The 18,433-nt window shown below is 36.8% G+C and overlaps 1 protein-coding gene across 1 annotated transcript in view; it reads left to right on the top strand.

Moving 5' to 3' along the window:
* Positions 1-3,087: 3,087 nt before the first annotated feature.
* The window catches only part of SEMA3E (semaphorin 3E), a 126,017-nt gene continuing 110,671 nt past the window's right edge, over positions 3,088-18,433 (top strand). Inside the window, exon 1 of the mRNA XM_054399377.1 lies at positions 3,088-3,208. Within this exon, the coding sequence (XP_054255352.1) occupies positions 3,094-3,208 (115 nt within the window). The 5' untranslated portion in view covers positions 3,088-3,093. The remainder of the gene's footprint in view (positions 3,209-18,433) is intronic.

The raw sequence follows: 18,433 nt of genomic DNA on the forward strand, positions 1-18,433 counted from the left end.
GAAGGAGCCTGAGGCACCCTCATGGCCCACCCTGCTTGAGAATCAGATTTCAGACCAAAAAAAGCTTTGTCCTAGGGCATAAACACAAAAATCAGCTCATTTGTATATTTCTGAGCTGAAGCTCCAGCCCTGCGTCAGGTTGTGCTTGTGGGGAGCCAAGGAGCTGTGTAATGGCTGGGGATGTGTGGGCTTAGAAGTGCATGTGAGTACTTGTAAGCTCGCGTCGGTGGGGAATTGCCCTTATTTGTATGTATGTCTTGTTTAAATATACCTGCTGCACCCTACCTCTTATCTAAATACAAAACAGGCCTTAGAGTTTCCAGCAGCTCCCTTGTACCTTCCAGCAGCTCCCTTATCCACTCCAACCCCTTGGTTTCCTTTTGCAAACTGGAAAATGAAACCAGAATTTTAAAGTATAAATTCTGGGAATTCTTTAAACTTGCCACACTAACTTTTTTGGTACCACCTCAGGATACGTGCAGTCTAACTGTTCAGTCTGTTGAGCATCTACAATGTTATCTGCATCCTCGGAAAACTAAAATATAACACCCTACTGCAGCATGAAGAAGAGTTCTGGAGAGAGGCAAGACCTGAGGATTTGCACTAATGCTTTTATTCACTGAAGAGAATTTTAATTTTCTGTGAACTCTGTGAACACTCTGAACTGTGAACTCACATTTGTGTTTTTTCTGTCCTTTTTGAAAATGTATACATTAATTAGAAGGAGTGTTAAGTTTTCTGTATCAGCTCCAAAATTCCATTTGGACTGTCTCAGAATCAGAAATGTTTAAAATTTGCAGACTTATGTTGAAAGAGAGTAAGTCCTTGACAGTTCTATAAACTGATTTTTTTTTCTTCCCAGGAAAAATGAAAAGAACTCACAATATCACATCCAAGGATGAATGAAAATTTTCACTCTTCACCAAGCTCAGCAGACTCCAGATCATTCTTATTTACAGGAGATTTTAATGGTCAAACACAAAACCTTTGTATGCTTTAGAAAGATGCCAATAATAACGATCACATCAGGTAGATCATGAACTCACCCATGCTGAGGTCAGTGCTTGGAGGCAGAGACAACATTCCCTTCTGCACTGACAATGCCTCAAGTACACATGCTGAGCTGCTGCCAGACAGCCAGCACATCAGCATAAAATTCAGTGCAACCTACAGTTGTGTGCAAGAAATTCAGCAAATAGCTGTGTGATTTAGCTCTTGCTCCTGTAGTTTAACTGCTGTTGGCACAGTTTCCAGCTGATTTAAAGCAAACCCAGGTATGTGTATGTGGCCTGCTATTGGAGAACTAACAGGTAGACATGACCTCTTCCCTGCTCCTTATTATACAGCCTCCAGGAGTTCTTGGGCACTCTTGTGATTTACTTCTGTCTTTTCAGCAAAATTGATTTTTTTCCCCCTCTCCTCATAGTTCTTATTTTCTATTCTTCTTGAACAGAGCTGTCTTCTCCCATCCATGTATCATGCTACTATAATTGCTAGCACTTCACCTTATTATTATACAGAGTTCTTTCCAGTTTGCTGGCATACAGAAATTTCTTATTAAATCTTTCTTTCAAGATATCATTATGTCTTGCTCACTATCAAATTTTTTTGAGTGCACTGTTGCCAAATGCATGCATTAGATTTCATTTTACTTTCTTTGTGATTCTTTTTCTGTATAAAACAATGCAAAGTATAAAGCCTTAGCATGACTTCAATGCTCCATCCCATTAAAAAAAAAATCGTTAATGACTAAGAAGCACTTCACAAAAATCTAAATTATTTTATGCATAATATCTTAATCACAGAGAACTTTCTTCCTTTAATGTATTCTAGACTTAGATCTATAGTATTGATTTGTAAAACTTTAATTATTGTTATAGATATACCTTTAAGTTACAAATGACTTGAAAAAGAGATGATGTTTTCCTATATTTGCTAGTTGCAGTGTAAGAGGTAGCTGCCTGACATTTGTAAATGGGAAGCTGTTTATCATGGTGTCACAATTCTCTGCCCAGGCTTGCTTTCTTTTTGTTTTGTTTCATTTAAATACTCAATCTGACAAGTATTTAATTAGATAGATAATTTTATAGATGACCCAAGATTTCAGATTTGCAGACATTTAAAATGTAATGGGGAAGAAGCCACATTAGGGAAATGAAAGTAAAAAGAAAAAAAATAATTATTATAATAATAATGTCTTTAAAGTATGAAAGTATATACACTGGAATCTTTTTATTCTGATCCACTTAGTAGCATGCTATTTAATGACTCTAAGTGATAATGTACTTAAATAGTTAATTCAAGGGCTAATCCTCCTCTAAAACTGAGCTGGGAACAAAAGCTGAAATGACTTTTTGAAAGGGAGAGACAGGAGGTATTCTGACCCTTCTCCTGATACTTTACAATGTGAAACCACGAAGCAATTGAGAAATCAGTGCACGGCACGTGGATTAAAACGCTTCCTAGAAGCAGCCAGCACTGTGCATTGCCTCAACCCTCCCTGAACTTTCTCAGTAAATCCAGCAGCCTGACAGCCCGGCTTCCCGCTGGGTGGATCCTGCAACTCCAGGAGGGAATGGCACTTCTTGTTTTTAATTAGCAAAGGTGAAAGGTGAATTAAAACTAGATGTTTGGCAAGTCAGAGCAAGGGGCTGAGTTCTGAAGAGCACTGAGGAGGAGGGTGCTTGCCTTTTTTTTTTTTTTTTTTCCCTCCCTCCTTCTCTGAATGAATTGCCTTGCAGGAGGGACTGAAAATACAGCTTCTTCCTGAATCCACTGGCAGAGTTACTAAAGAGAGCTCAAGACACAACACTGCAGAGTAACGCCTTGGAATGTCCTCGCACTTTATAAACAATTGTCCTAGGGAGGGAATATTTTTACATGACATTTGCACAGCTTGACAAATGGCTAGCGGAGTCCGTGTGCTTCTCTGATGAACGTTGAATTTCCCATAGAGATACCCCACAATCTGACAAAAGAGAGAGATCTAACTGTACTGGGAAAGGGGGACTTGGAGCCTTAAAACACCCCACCAAAACAATTAACAAACAGCAGCTGTTAAGTGAAGAGCGCAAGAATTTGATCTTGGGCAGGATGGCATCTGCCCAGGACCTTTTAATCTTGGCACTATATGGCTTGTTACTAGAGTTACCGACTGGATGTCATGCAACAGACACGAGACAGCCAAGGTTACGTCTGTCACATAAAGGTAGGTCAGTGTGTCAGGTTTTTAAAGACTTTATGCTAATGCAAGTGCATTGACTTTGCTGAAAGTATTGCATTGAGGTTAAAGTATGGTCCTCTGACAGAGTAAAATATGCCTGTCCAGAGATCTTGTGAGTTGTTTTTTTTTTCTTAAATAAACTGCATACAGTTTACTGAATCCAGGAAGAGTTAAGGCAATTACGGTGATGATTTTAGTCTATGGAAATATCCTTCTACCTTTATATTTGCCTGCTTGTCATTTTGTCTTATTCTCTGTGCTGTAAGAACGATGTCTGATCTTTAATAACAGGGAAAGAAATTGAGAGCATAAATTGAAAATATTGCAGAATAAATGTACTCCTATGCATCAAGCAGCCTTTAAAGAACTAAATGTCTGATTCACTTTTAGAATTCTATCTACAAATATAGCTAAGGCAAAAAGACTGAATTCCTGTGTAACCATATGATTCATTTTCTAAACTAGCAAGTGTCATCACACTATAATTAAAATGACTTTCTGCCAATGTAAGTCTGCTTGCAGTTCAACTGAGTTACCCAAAGAAAAAAAAATGGTATTTTTTCTGTCATATGTGGAGTATGGTTTTTTTTTATTATGTAAATTTCAGTTTACCTGAAGCCTGAACCATTTTTCCCCAGATTCTTCTGAGTATCTCCTTGATAAGTTCTGCACTGCATATAATTTAAAATTTTCCCTATGATTTGGTTTTAATCCTGTATCTATACAAAAACACCTATGCACAACCATGACATTTCTCTTCTCTGCAGCAGTATATACATTTGTAGATTATGTACTTAGAAAGTACAGGCAGTTATTGCAACAGGAGTGAAAAAATGTAACTCCAAGATAAATTGATCATTGGCCAATCAGTAATGTTTTCATATTATCTCTTAAGCAAAGAGAAAAGAAAATGTCTTTTTGCTGACATAGTTAGGAATGAGCAAATGTTAATTTACTCAAGAATATTTGTGTCATTATAAAAGTGATAACTAAGCTGCACCAGTGTGAAGTACATCAGAATGCCTATTTTAAGTACGGCTAAAATTTAAGAATTGCCATCAGCTATGGCTCCACATATAGACAGCTTTTGTCTAAATAAGGTTTAATTGTGTTTTATATAGCAAACTAAATAACCAATTATAAAGAAAGGAGAAACTGAATAGGATAATTGGTTTGAATGTCTTGCTAGGAAACTATAAGAAATGGCTTTTGCTTTTATAGGGCAGTGAAACATGTTTTGAAGAAAGAGATTCATTGTGGAAAGTTGTCTTGTAAGAAAACAACTACCTGCTCTCAATTAAGTAAATTATAAGACCCCTTTTAATATGTAAACCACTTCTATTTTAGCGTATGCTTTCAGAGTACTGCAGGGATGAGTGAAAAATGTTGATTATGTAATCTGTCTCAAATTCTTATAGGTCAAAATGTGTGTTTTAACATTGGCTTATTTTCAGGTGTAATTACTGAGGCTATCATTATTATTGATATTTGTTTACTTGTGATGGGTTAAGGGAGGTGAGAAAGACACAGTGAGTAAGATAAATAGACCTACTGTTATATTGGTTCAGGACTCTGGCTTAGCTACCAGTTTTGGCAGGCTCCCCATTATGATGCTGTGACTATTAACTGCTTCTGTGCTCACTTGTAGAAATAATTGTTTTTCTGCTGGTTGGAATAAGCGTACATTTAACTGCATACTACTTCCATTTTCAGCAGGGAGTCAGTAATTTGGCCATAACACATCATAATCCTGATATTTTCAAGGAGGTTTTGAAACATGCATTTCTCACAAAGGGCCAAACCTTCTCTGCCTGGTGTCAGTTCGGATTCATTGACACAGAAAGATCTGTTTCAAGTAAATTCTCTACCATGGACACAGATGTCACCATCTTAAATTTCACCTTTTAAAAAACCCTGTCACATTTTTCTCACTTATGAAATGTGACTGATTTTACAACCTGTATTGCAGTGACTGTCTGACCACATGTCCTGAGCCAAAGGTTAGAAATGGCATACCTGCCTGCACCCTGGGAACAGCTATTGCAATCCCCCAGCTAAAAAAATGTAGCAACCAAGCATGAAGACAATGAGTAAATGTTGTTGTTGTATTCACTAATCAAACAGGAACAGCAGGAGGGTCCCTCATCTTAATTGCATTTACTCCAGAGAAAAGCTGCTCTGGGTACCAGCTAGGCACAGGATAGTTATAAATAGGCAGTCATGCACCCTCTCTACAAAGCTGCTCCAGCCTGTCCTGTGAGGTTCTGTGTGGTGCAGATGATGAAGCCTATACATGTAAATTTTGTGTGGAGTAGCTGTAAATCCCCTTAAAAATTTCTCTGCAGACAACCTCAAATATAAAGGTAACCAGGCCTGCTCACTGCCTCCCTTTGTAACTGGATGCTGGTGGTTAATTGGGATTCAGTTCATTGTAAGCTAGGCTAATGCTGACTGGTAAGCTCAAAGCTTCTGTGATTAGTATGATGAGCTTTGTGGACATGAGAATTCTTAATTTTTTTATGGAAGAAATAGTTAAAACTAGTCTGTTTTAGCATCTTGTTAAAGTGCCAAGAAAAGGTTTCCACAAATCAGAAACAGAGACTCTTTGATTTTTATAAATTCACTTTTTTTTTTTTTTTTTTTAAGTGATGCTCAGTGAAAGTGTAGTGAGCTGACAGTGAATGAGAACTTTTTGCTCTCCCAAAAAACCAGGCTCCACCTGCAGCACACACATGCCTCCAAACCCTCAAGAACAAGATCAGGTCCTAACCCTTGAGCAGAGGGGTCACCTGATGGATAGGAATACCACAAATCCCTTGTCAATTAAGGGATATATTATGCAACCCCTGCTTGACTTTATGGCCATTTACTCAGCTTCAATGGGAGTTAATGAAAATCCTGCATTCTTGAATTACTGTTAGACCTGTTGAGTTAATGCAAACTGTAATGGTGATTTTTGGTAAGGTAGAAGACAGTCTTTATTCACAGGAAACTCAAATATGAGAAATTTTCCATTCCTTTGTGTAGGATTAGAATTAATCTTATAACCACCTGACAGTAATTTTATGGTTCTAACTTCATTTTTAGTGAGCTGAGCTATGTTTATATCCAGGACTTGAAGGTGTTTTCCTCAAACCATCAACTTATGTCTATCAGAAAGTTTACACTGCAATTAGTACCACTTGTGGTATTAGTGGTATGGTTGCATGCCCATTAGTGGTATGGTCACTGTTTGATGATGACCAACAACGGTCTTGCAAGGTACTCTCATAACCTCCTGTTAATTTGTACAGACAAAAATGTATTACTGCTAGTTCAGTATTACAGAGAAATAAAATTTTACATTATTAAGTTATAAATTGACAACTACATTTAAAAATCATTAGCTCATCTTGCATACAGTACAGGCTTTGACTAATGAGGTGTTAATAGAACCCAAGCTTCAGCTCCGTATTTTTTATAGGCTGCTGATTAAATTCTTTCCCAGTATCCCACAGTTTGAGTTCTCGCATTGGGAAATACACAATTAAGGTGAAATCAGCACACACTGCATGTTAAAAAGAAACTATTTAGATTACAGACTGAAATGGATTTGGTTTCCAGACAGGAGGGATATATTTATATAAGCCTAACAGAGGTACACTAGAAGCATATAGGCCTGAAAAGCCCATGAAGGATGTAATTGTATAATTCAAGCATTACACATGGTTTGCTATGTATTTCTAACTGGTTTGTGTTTTTTTCCCCTACTTTGTGACTTTGCTAAACAGCAAAGGTAACATAGTACGAAAATGTTTAGCTCTTACAGTGATCTATGCAATCTTGTTGCTGCAGCTGGATCTCGTGTGGCTGGTTTTGTGCAGAAATCTGCAGATCTTGAGGGATCTGTTTTCTGTTTTACCCATTTACATTACTCTTGAGTGACTTTTGAGAGATTTTGTAATCACTTGATCTCTGATAGTGTAGCTATGCACTGGATACTGTTCTTGTGTGGAAAAAGAATAAGCAGCATTTGTCTCCCCTGTCTATCCAAATATCTCTCTATTTTACCTGCTATGGGAGCTGCTTACTAACTTCTATAAAATTCAAGCAGCAGGAGGCAGAATTAGCAGGCTGAATTTAGAACAAAATAATCTGGATTAGAAAATTTGTTCTCCAAGCATAAATATGCCAAACAATAGCATCAGATGACTAAGGAAGGGAAAATAGAAATGTTGCAGAAAAAATCTGGTACTCCTCATGTTCATAATCAGGTTATAGTATGTAGAATGTGTAAACTGAAACATGTAGTATAAAACATTTAATGTAGAAGAATTTAGGTGTGTAAGGGCTCGCTAATCATCTTTGAAGGCTGCTGAGGGCTACTACAGCAGAAAAAAGTTTTCATTGCCATTTGCAGGACCCAGACTTTCAGCATACCTACTTTAACTTTTCTGATAATTGTAAATTAGCATTAATTTTAACAAACACTAAGAGTTTCATCATGCTTATCTATGATATCTTACTGTGTCTCTTCTCTAGCTGGGTGGCAGCAAGATTTGTGCAGGGACTAATGAGTGATTTGAATAACAAAAATGCTGGGAATCTTTTGACAGGCATTTGTAAATTCCGAAGTAGGTAGATGTATTTAATGCAAGTATAGTATTTTCCACCTGGCCACATAAATCATGGCTAATTAATGACTAGCTGCATAATCCATAACTGAATCATGATTGATTCAATTTCAAGCACAAAAATTATTTTCTATTTTTACAGCTTTCACTCTAATAGAATTTTGGATTTGAATAACTTGGAAGGACTTGTTTTCTTACCACGGCAACTTCAAACTCAGGAAAGATATTAATTCACACCAGATACAAATCACCTTGAATTTGAACTGGATTGGGGATTTATGATTTCATGTAGTCCAGAGAAGTCTGTATAAAAAAAAGAAACAGATGATTATGTGGCTGTATATGCAGATTTACCCATATACACATGTATCTGTAAGAATGTGTGCATAAATATATTTATATATTTAACCAACTGAAGCTTGACTTTTTCTTGCAGTTAGTTAAAGAACACTGTCATTCCAAGGGTTTAGAAACTAAAGACCTGTGCTAAGCAGTATTGTGGCTCCGGGTCCATATATGTTCGGGTAATAAGCAGAATTAGAAGTGTGTGGAAACCATGTGACAAGCAGACTCTTCTCACCCAAGTTTTTGAGGCCACATAGAACTCAATGTTAGCAAAGAAATGTCTTGGGGAAAGATGCACAAATATCTCTGGGCCACTTGTAGGGCAGAGAGGAGAGGTTTTACATCCCTTTCCGCACTGGAGAGGCAACTGAATTTTTAGAAACAATTAGGACAAGCTTTAGGTTTATTATTCTTCTCTATCACAAGAGGTAACTGGCAGGAAGTTCAGGAGTGTTTCCAAGAAATCCTAGAGGGACTTACTCACCAATATAGGAATTTTTTGGCAGAGAATCCATGCATTTTGTTGACAAAGGCTTCTGCAAGTATCATTGAAGCAGAACTCTGAAACGATAAGCATCACCACAGAGTATGCAAAAAGCAGACTGTTTGCTGCGTAACATCAATCATTTTCCTGCTTTTGCTTTACAGAACTAAGTACCATCTGAAGGTGCAAGATCAGAATATCCTACATGCTGCTACTTCTACACAGCTACATCCTTGCTTTCAAAGTGATAACACCATCTGCTATTTTAAAGTCTTCATCAGATATTGTACTCATCATTATTTCAGTGAAAGCGAGTGTTATATTTTACGTGAATGAAGACAGGATTAATGCTGTTTGCATGATTTACAGGATGCTGTACAAGGGTGAGCATCTGTTTCAGGCCTTTTGAGAAACCTTGGGTCAATAAATATTCTCAAAATGTGCAAAGGGAATACTAAATATTTTTAAAACTGCTACTCTGGTTTTCTTCATGTAGTGAGGAAAATATGATGCAGCCTGTATTAATTAGGAAAAGAAATCTTCATTTCTTGAAGGAATTTGTGGCCTGCAAACATAGAGATAATAGTCTTTATTTTACATAAACAAGCCCTCTTAACTTGAATATGTTATTTAAAGTGCTTTCTTGGTTAACTTGGCATTTAAATAATCAGTTCGGGATTCATGACTAAACATGAAAGAAAATGTTAAAAGAGAAAAAGAAAGAAGTTATTGCATTATAAAAATCTGAAGTGTACTTTAGCTGTAATATCAAACTCCTGTAAAGAAAGGACCTAAGTAACTTCAAAGAAACAATATTTGATAATTTTAAAAAATAAATTGCATATTAAATTGATGAAAAATGTGAATTGTCCACACTTAGGTTCAGTTTGATGAACTGAGTGAGTTTGCTATATACAACAAATAAAACCATCATGAACCTAACAGAACACATTTAAAAAAAAAGTTACCAACCTATTGTTTCCCCACTTACATCATCTCATTTTCCTTTGATCTCAGTTCTTACAGTTGTCCTTAAGGCTATAAATTCTTAATTTGGAATTATTGAGCTGAAGGCTGACTTCACTGTGTTTCTTCTCTAAGCATCTTCTCTTAGTTTTGATGAAGCTATAAGTTGATATGCTTTCACTCACGCTGTATATCTTTGGCAGGCTATTTTATAGCAGTCTAAAGATTGTTTTTTTCCCTTTCAAAACAATGTAAAGAAGGAATGTGTTATTGTATATTCATCTTTTTCTTACTTTGTGATGATTTTTTTTCACCTAAGCAAAAAGTGTTTTGAGATTTTTTTTTTTTTTTAAAGAAACAGCATTACAAAGAAGGCTTGCTTCATTTCTTTCTCAGGGTTTCTCTGTGACAGTCCTTGATGATAGACCTTTTCAGAGGATTTGTAAATTGCAGCACATTACAATCAGTCATCTGTTAGCTGCACTGTTCTAGGTGAATATATCATCTTAGTGATAAATCCTTTTTTCTTTTATAGTCTACCCTTATTCTCCTTTTACCTGTAATTTGCAGGACCTCCAAAACATAATGGCATGTCAAAGGTGCCTTTTACAGTTTTTGTGCAAGTACATGCGGAAGACCTGTAACCACAAAGATGTCAACAAAGTGATGTCTGCCAAACTTCTTGGCCCTGGCTTGACACACAGACTGTGGGTGTAGCCAATTGCTGCAAAACTTGGATAATTCATGTAGCTAAAAAAATTTTATGGAATAAATGTTGAATCCCATCTTTAAATTACTTTTTATTAGTCTCAGGTGAAAGCAAATAATTGGTAGTTGTTAATGTTGTGTCTTTCTATCCTGTCTTAATACCGTGCTTGGTATGCTTTATTACCTTTTCTGTCAGTCAGAATCTGCTTAACTTTTAGTTAGTCAGCAACAGTATACCAGTTGTATATAATGATCTAAGATTTGAACTTGAGTGCAGTGCAATATTTCAGACTGAAATTTCATATACCTGTAGGAAATACCACTCATTTACTTTGTACACTTTACAGTACAAAATCAGTGAAGTTTGCCAGCAAACATCAATGTTGTCTCTTTGCCTTCCTTGGATACACTTGGTGCCATAACACATTTTGTAAGTCACTTGACTGTTGCTGATTGACTTTTGGTACTTAGACCTCCAGTATCAAGAAATGGATTAAAAGATGAGATATTTAATGCTTCTGCATGTTAAAAAGTCATTGCAAAGGAAATCCTGTAATAGACTAATGGCAAAGACTAATTTGCCAAAGACATGCAACAGACTGCCTCAAAATATGTTTTACCATTCTTAGCTGAATTTACTTGATATGAGCTTTCATATTAGAAACCTTGTTGTGAAGGGTATCTTTCCAGCAAGAGAAAATTGTATGACAGACATGAGATTTTTGTGCTTTGGGTAATCTATTACAATAGACTTCAAAGGATCTTTATGAATATTAAATGTCAAAATTAAGAAGAAATAAAAGGCCAAAAGTTTCATCCGTGAAAAAATACAACAACAACCAACCTTCAACCAAACAAACCTTGTTAGCCAAAAATGAGAGAAAAAATATATCACTGATGACTTCTCATATCCCTTTGGCCTGAGAAGAAGACATTCATTATTTATAGGAATTTGATGACAGGCAATATACAGTTCTCTTAAGACTATGATTTGGCAGCAGCAGCTATGAAAAAAAGATTTTTATGATCCTTGTGAAATTATTTCCGCTTCATCAGTACTGAAGAATTTCAGGTTTTAGGAAATACACTTATTCAGTGCAGCATGTGAAGTTTATCATCTGTTTCTAAAAAATGTATTTACATACAAATTAAGGACTGGATTCCTCTAGTATGATGATGGGGATTTATTTTTCTTTTTGTTTGGCAAGCCATTTGTAAATAATTCTCTAAACCAAGGAATCAGTATATTCAGTGAAAGACTTCACCCCTCTTAACATCCTTAATGTATCTATTCTCTTTTTCTGAGTTTATTTTCATCTAAAGGATTCCTGACTTCATACTGTGAAGCAATTGAAGCTTCTGTGGGGAGTCAAACAATGGTCTTTTTACTGTTGCTAAGTTTGCTTTATAGGCTTTTTCTTACACACATTTGTTTAATAGGCCTAGTAAAATGGTGAATGCAGCTGTAAATATATCTTTTATTTGTTGATGTGCAATAAACATTGCAGGGATGTTAGCCTTTTCTTATTCTGTTCTTCCTGACACCGGGGAAAGGAAATTGTACAAAATGAATGAAAAGTGCCTTAAACTGATTGTAGAAAACAACAGTCCTCAAATACCTAAGGGTCAGTACCTTGTTTCTCTTTTAACAGATGGCTTCTCCCAGCAGTGTTACTAAAACTTAATAATAGTAAAATAATAGGTTACGTGATGTGAGAAAATTATTCCAGATAGCACTATTCACTACTAGGGTCATCGTTGAAGGTCGTTTTTCACCCAGAAAGCTAATGGTTAGCAAGTGTTGCTTAATTCCATGAGCTCCTGCAAGTCTTTATGATTAAGCTAAGTGCTTTCCCGTGGGTGTGTGGTAAAAGCCAACAGTAAGGAAAATAAACTCATTCCTTTATGTGTTAAATATTTCATCTCAGTTGATTGAGACTGGTGTGATGCAAAGCTTGAAAATATGTGTTGTCAGGGAGCCCAGAAAGACGTAAGCTTAGAGATCTTGTTCTTCCAAATCTTATTGCTGAAAAAATGTCTTGTCTTTATGTGCCTGTGTTTACATGCAGTAAGCCACTATTTAATCTTCTTTGCTTATCTTAGACATGGACATGTCCTTCTGCATATTTTCAGGTTACACAAACACTTGGGATAGTAGTAATTTCTAAATACACCATTGAGGAGGTGTTGAAGTATCCAGCAGTTTGAACATTCATTATCACTCAGAATCCGGCTGTAAACCATCCCAGACTCTTTACTGATTCCATTGTATTCCATCTTGAGTGGCTGCAACTTCTGTGGATCAAGACCCAAACACTGCAAAGGATTATTTAATTTCTAAAATACTTGAACCCTTGTAAATAAAATGTTTCACATTTAGAAGATAAAATAAACAGCTACAGTAAAGAATGGTTCTCCAATATCATCTTTGAATGCAGCACACTGTCCTTAAATTCTACTACTAATATTTGAAACCTTTGATACAAAAAAATGGATAAAGGCCTTACTTCACTGCTACTAAGGACAATAGTAAAACTCCCACAAACTTCTGTGGCAAAAGAGTTGACAGGACAGTCCTTGTTCTTGAATTTATTTCCTGAAAGGAGTTACCCATTTTGTTGTCTGTCTCTTCAGAGACAGCTTAAAACAGAGGCAGATAAAAATGGGTGAGATGCGTTTGACATGAATGTCTGATGATAGATATGGAATGTTACACATCCAAGGATAAAACCCTTTGACTGAGAATGAGTTACACTATTGCCTTGGAAAATGAGGATACTATTGCTAAGCAGTGTGGGTTTGATCTAATTACAAACCAGGGGGTAAGGATGAAGATGTAGTCACTTGAGCAATGTAAGAGGCTGTCATAGCTGCTGGACACAGTTCTCTCTGGAACGTAGTAATGATTCAGATGTGTTCTACATCTGCTTCAGTGCACAATATGTTTAAGCCCAATATGCTGATTTAGTTGAAGCATGATGTGCTGACTTAAGTTAAGCATCTTTCAGAAAAGTTTAATCTAAACTGATGGAACTATCATGTTGAAATAGATGAGCCTGTCACGGCTGCCTGCCAGAGCTCAGTTACTCTCTGGCCAAGAAGCAGCAATAAGCAGAGGTTATATATAATCTATTTAAGTTACTTCTACCACACACAAAGTGGCCTCATAGACCACACCCAAAAACTTTGATTTTATAAATATTTGCTCATGTGTGTGCCTTTAATCAGACAAACGACTCCATTGATTGAAAGTTAAGTTGGGATTTGTTTGCAAGATCAAAGTCTAAGGCATATTCATTGTGGACATCCCTGTAGCATGACTGATTAAAAACAATCATGACAAGAGTTGTTCTGTTTTTCCCATACCCCCAGGCATTACAAAGCTACATGAAACTCTGACAATTTTGATTTACATGCATAAATTGGCTTTCTATTTTATTCTTCAGTTAAAATACCTACCAATAAAGGCTCGAGACTTACAACTAGTCATGCTCCTTTCTTGTATAGAAAATGATATTTTCAGAATATGCTTCTTTAACAATTTTATGAAGCACTGTAGTATGTGTAGGTAATTGTGAAATAGATGTTACAAGTGTTATATGTGGTCTCTGTATTTTATTGACATGCAACAACCCTTTGTTAAAAAGATGCAACAAACTGCTTCTTAATAGCAGGTTAACGGATTGGATTTTTTTTTTTAAATATATAGTTTCACATTTATTGGTTTAATGTATAATAGCACTAAAACCCTTGAGCTGTAAAATTAGATGTCTAGGCTGATGAAAATTCTTTGTACTCATAATTTAAAACAAAACCCCCTGACTTACAGCATAGAGATTTGGAAATAATAATAACTGATGTTTACACATTCTTGTGAAACAGCTCCTGAAGTGTCTGTGAATTTGATAGTAGCTCTACCTAGGGATTGTTGAAAGGTAGCAGACATATTGACATATACTGTTATCTGATACTATTGCCTTGGAGTGTTGCAGGACCCGTGGGGAGCATCTGAGAGTTAGACTTGTCATGTCTTAGCATATTTTATATTTTAAATGGTGTAAACCATAAATTAACAAGAAGAAAGTAGATTTCTAATCTGTGATGAAAAGGTGCTTCAGAGTTTTTCTGAATTAGTCATACAATTTGGCTACAACCTTGTTGGCACAGTCTGGCTTCAGTCTTTAACTGTTCATAACAAGATGGTAAGAATCTCAGATGCAGATTTTTGTGCAAATTCTTCCTCAGTGGTTTTGTTTTATGTTTGTTTGGTCCTTCAGTTTGCAAAGTCTTATTTTGCCAGATGTTGTAATTGTAATGGGATCAGTTAGCTATTACTGCATCCACTTGGGTGCCACACTTGTGGTTGTAACTGCATTACAGTAGCACAGAGTTTCTGTTGGCATCTTGGAGTTCTGCAGCTGCTTTCAGAGGGATTATAATGATGCTGATACTACTTAGTCACTACAGAATTGTTTATTGACTTCTAAAAATGCATCTGAGAGCACTAAAGGGTGGAGGCAAGTCCTGAGAGCATGTTGCGTAACTGGTTTAGAAAGCCTTCAGGCTGACCTTAATGTTGTTGATTAAACAAGACTTGTTTTTAAATGATCGGTTCTTAACCTAAGCAGTTACTGATTTCTACCTTTTAAAGATGTCACACCTGCTGAAAATGTAGATAGTGAACCTCAGCGTAGACCTCACAACTGCTGGTAGCTATCTTAGATGATGAACTGAGATCTGATGTGATGCTATTGAAACTATAGTTCCCAGAACACAAGTCTGAATTTTAAACCAATTCACTTATAATTAAAATATTTGTAAGTTACAGTTCTTTTTTGTCACTAAGAGTTTTTCTACTGGGCTGATTACATCACTAACTGTGTATTAATAATCAATAAGATTTGAGAAATTGGGATTCACTTCGGAATTTTATGAGAAACTGTTAACTAGTTCCTGAGATCCTTAAATATTTAAGTCTTGCTAAATCCATCCCTCCTGCTGTAAGCAGGGACATCCCCAACTAGATCAGGTTGCTCAGACACCCATCAAACCTGACATTGAATGCCTCCAGGGATGAGACCTCTACCACCTCCCTGGCAACCTGTTCCAGGGTTTCACCATCCTCATAGTAAAGAACTTCTTAATATCCCATCTAAATCTACCCTTCTCTGGTTTAAATACATTGCCCCTTGTCCTAGTGCTCCATGCCACTGTAAACAGTCCCTCTCCAGCTTTCTTGTAGACCTCCTTCAGGTACTAAAAGGTCTCTATAAGCTCTCCCCAGAGCCTTCTTTTCTCCAGGTTGAACAACCCCATCTCTCTCAGCCTCTCTTCATAGCAGAGGTGTTCCAGCCCTCTGATTATTTTTGTGGCCCTGCTCTGGACCCTCTCCATCAGGTCCATGTCCTTCTTGTGTTGAGACCTGCAGAGCTGGACACAGTATCCAGGTGAAATCTCACCGGAGCAAAGTAAACTGGCAGAATCATCTCAGTCTGCTGGCCCCATTTCATTTGAGGCAGCCCAGGATGAGATCGGCATTCTGGGCTGCAAATGCAACCCTTTTGCAACAATAGGTTTTAGAAATTACAGTGTCCAAAATTGCAAAGTATTCTTGGAAGCAGAAGCTCCAAATATTGCAAAAAAAAGGACAGTAAGTTGAAAGAACTTTCCGTTTGCTTTTGAAATATGACATACTTTTCTGGAAAGTCTTATCCCTCATTTTTATTGCCACAAGATAGCCTAAGTGACACATGCATACTTTTGAAGACATTTTCTGGGTTTGAGTTTGACTGCTGGTTATTCAGATTTCACTGTGGCTTTGAAAAATCACAAACACAGGACTTGGGAACACACTGAGTTAGCAATGGTTTAGCAAGCATCTGAGTACAAACTCATGGCCTGCAACAAATGTAAATTGAAGCAACTTCACAGAATCATTCTAATTTGGGGGCAAAGTTACTTTGATTCTGAGGCATTTGGTTATCACAAGTCAATAGATGCATGATAACTTGTCTTCTCATCATAACTTGTTAATGCATCAGATCTCTAGCAGTTTATGTGTCATGGTTGGTTCTCTTCTGTTGACCTTAGTGGGATGTTTCTTTTTTTTAAAAAACTAGTTTCTACTTGATGCAGAAAAATCCCATCTAAGATGCTTGTTGCTTTGTGGTTTTTTAAATTAATTTCCATGATTCTTCAAGGTCAAGAAACAGGCTTGATTATTATCATCTATTTATGTACCATCCAGCTAGTAATAGAAGGACTCAAATTAACTTAAAATCATTTAGATTTTTAAAAATTTTAATTTAGTTTTGCATATGTTTTGCTTTTGGGCTTGAATCTCTTCTGAATTTTCATAAAATAAAGTTATTTTCTCTCTCACTTTTTTTAAAAAATATTATTCCTCCTTGATGAGTGCCAAATTTAATTCTGATATGGTCACTATTATTTAATCATAGAATCATCAGAATTAAACTAATGACCAGATTTGGTGTAAAAATAAATATTCCTCTCTTCCCCAACTTTTTACTTCTCCTTCATGATTCTAGCACATTAGGTCAGATAAAATTTAACAAACTCCTGCTAAGAAAATTATTGTTATTATGCTTGAACTATCTTCCTTTGGCATGTTTTATTTACAGTGTTGTCTCTGGTGTTTAGATTGTTATAGGAAATCAGAAACTATGTTGTATACTGTAGTCCAAACTGATACCTGGAATATTAGTAATTCCTGGAATCTCTCCTAAACAGGGCTCTTGTTTTAGCGTTACTTATAGTTAGGTGGAGCTCTGCTTCATAATCCACATATCTCTTTTCAAATTTTCATTGATTAATTGTTAAGATTTGTCAGTGGCAATGAGAACAGAGGCATCAAATTTTCTGTTAAGATTAGAAGATATCAGTAGATCACTCATGACTACTGACGAAGTGGCACGTTTTTATTTGCCCAAGATGAGCATTTGTGAATTGAATACCCCTGTGTCTCTGTTTCTGTCTTGAAAGCAGACATTCTGTTGGATAAGGATTTTATAATGATGACTGATGAAATAAGAATGTATGGGACATGTTCAGAGTTGCACAAATCAGTGCGTAATGCATCCAGCAATATCTGATGAATAATGCACCATACTCTACATAAATTAAAGATTAGCTTTCCTTTCAGCTGATGACCAGATACTTCTAGAAAAATATTCTATTGGAAAAGGGGAAGAGAAAGCATATGGCCTCCCTTCTTTGCTATACATCACATTTGTATTAATTGTTGTAGGCATTAAAGTCAGTTGAACAAAATTTGAGGTATATATCACACACTAAAGCTCAGGTTCAGTGTATCCTCTGAGCATGTGTTTGACACATCTGTGAACATATTCTCTGACTTTTTTGGTGCTTCAGTTGGCTAAGGGATTTCTGAGTTTTTCCAGATTTTGAAGGAGCTTATGGTTTTGGCAGCTTCATTAGTTTTATTTTCACTCCAACCTCACTACAAAATCAGGAGAAAACTGGCTTGCATATCATAACCCAAGCCAGGCTTTTCATTTTGTTTGAAGTACTCCTAAACTTGGCCTTAGCTTTCTTGTGTGAATGAGACATTGTCCACAATAACCCCATGCAGTGCTACAGACTGGGAAATAAGTGGCTGGAGGGCAGCCTGGCAGAGAGGGTCCTGGGAGCTGATTGACAACAGCTGAACGTGAGCCAGCAGTGTGCCCAGGTGGCACAGAAGGCCAATGGCATCTTGGCCTGTATGAGGAATAGTGTGGCCATCCCACTAGGGATGTAATTGTGCCCCTTTACACAGCACCAGTGAGGACTCATCTCGAGTACTGTGTGCAGTTCTGGACCCCTCACTTCAAGAAATATATTGAGGTGCTGGAGTGGGTCCGGAGGAGAGCAATGAGACTGATGAAGGAACTGGAGGGAAAGTCTTATGAGGAGAGGCTGAGGGAGCTGGGGTTGTTTAGCCTGGAGAAGAGGAGACTCAGGGAGGATCTTATCACTCTCTACAACTACCTGAAGGGAGGTTGTAGTAAGGTGGGGGTCAGGCTCTTCTCCCAGGCAACTTGTGACAAAAGGGCATGGCCTGAAGCCGCACCA

This window comes from Indicator indicator, chromosome 3 (assembly GCF_027791375.1).
Source record: "Indicator indicator isolate 239-I01 chromosome 3, UM_Iind_1.1, whole genome shotgun sequence".
NCBI classification, from domain to species: Eukaryota; Metazoa; Chordata; class Aves; order Piciformes; family Indicatoridae; genus Indicator; species Indicator indicator.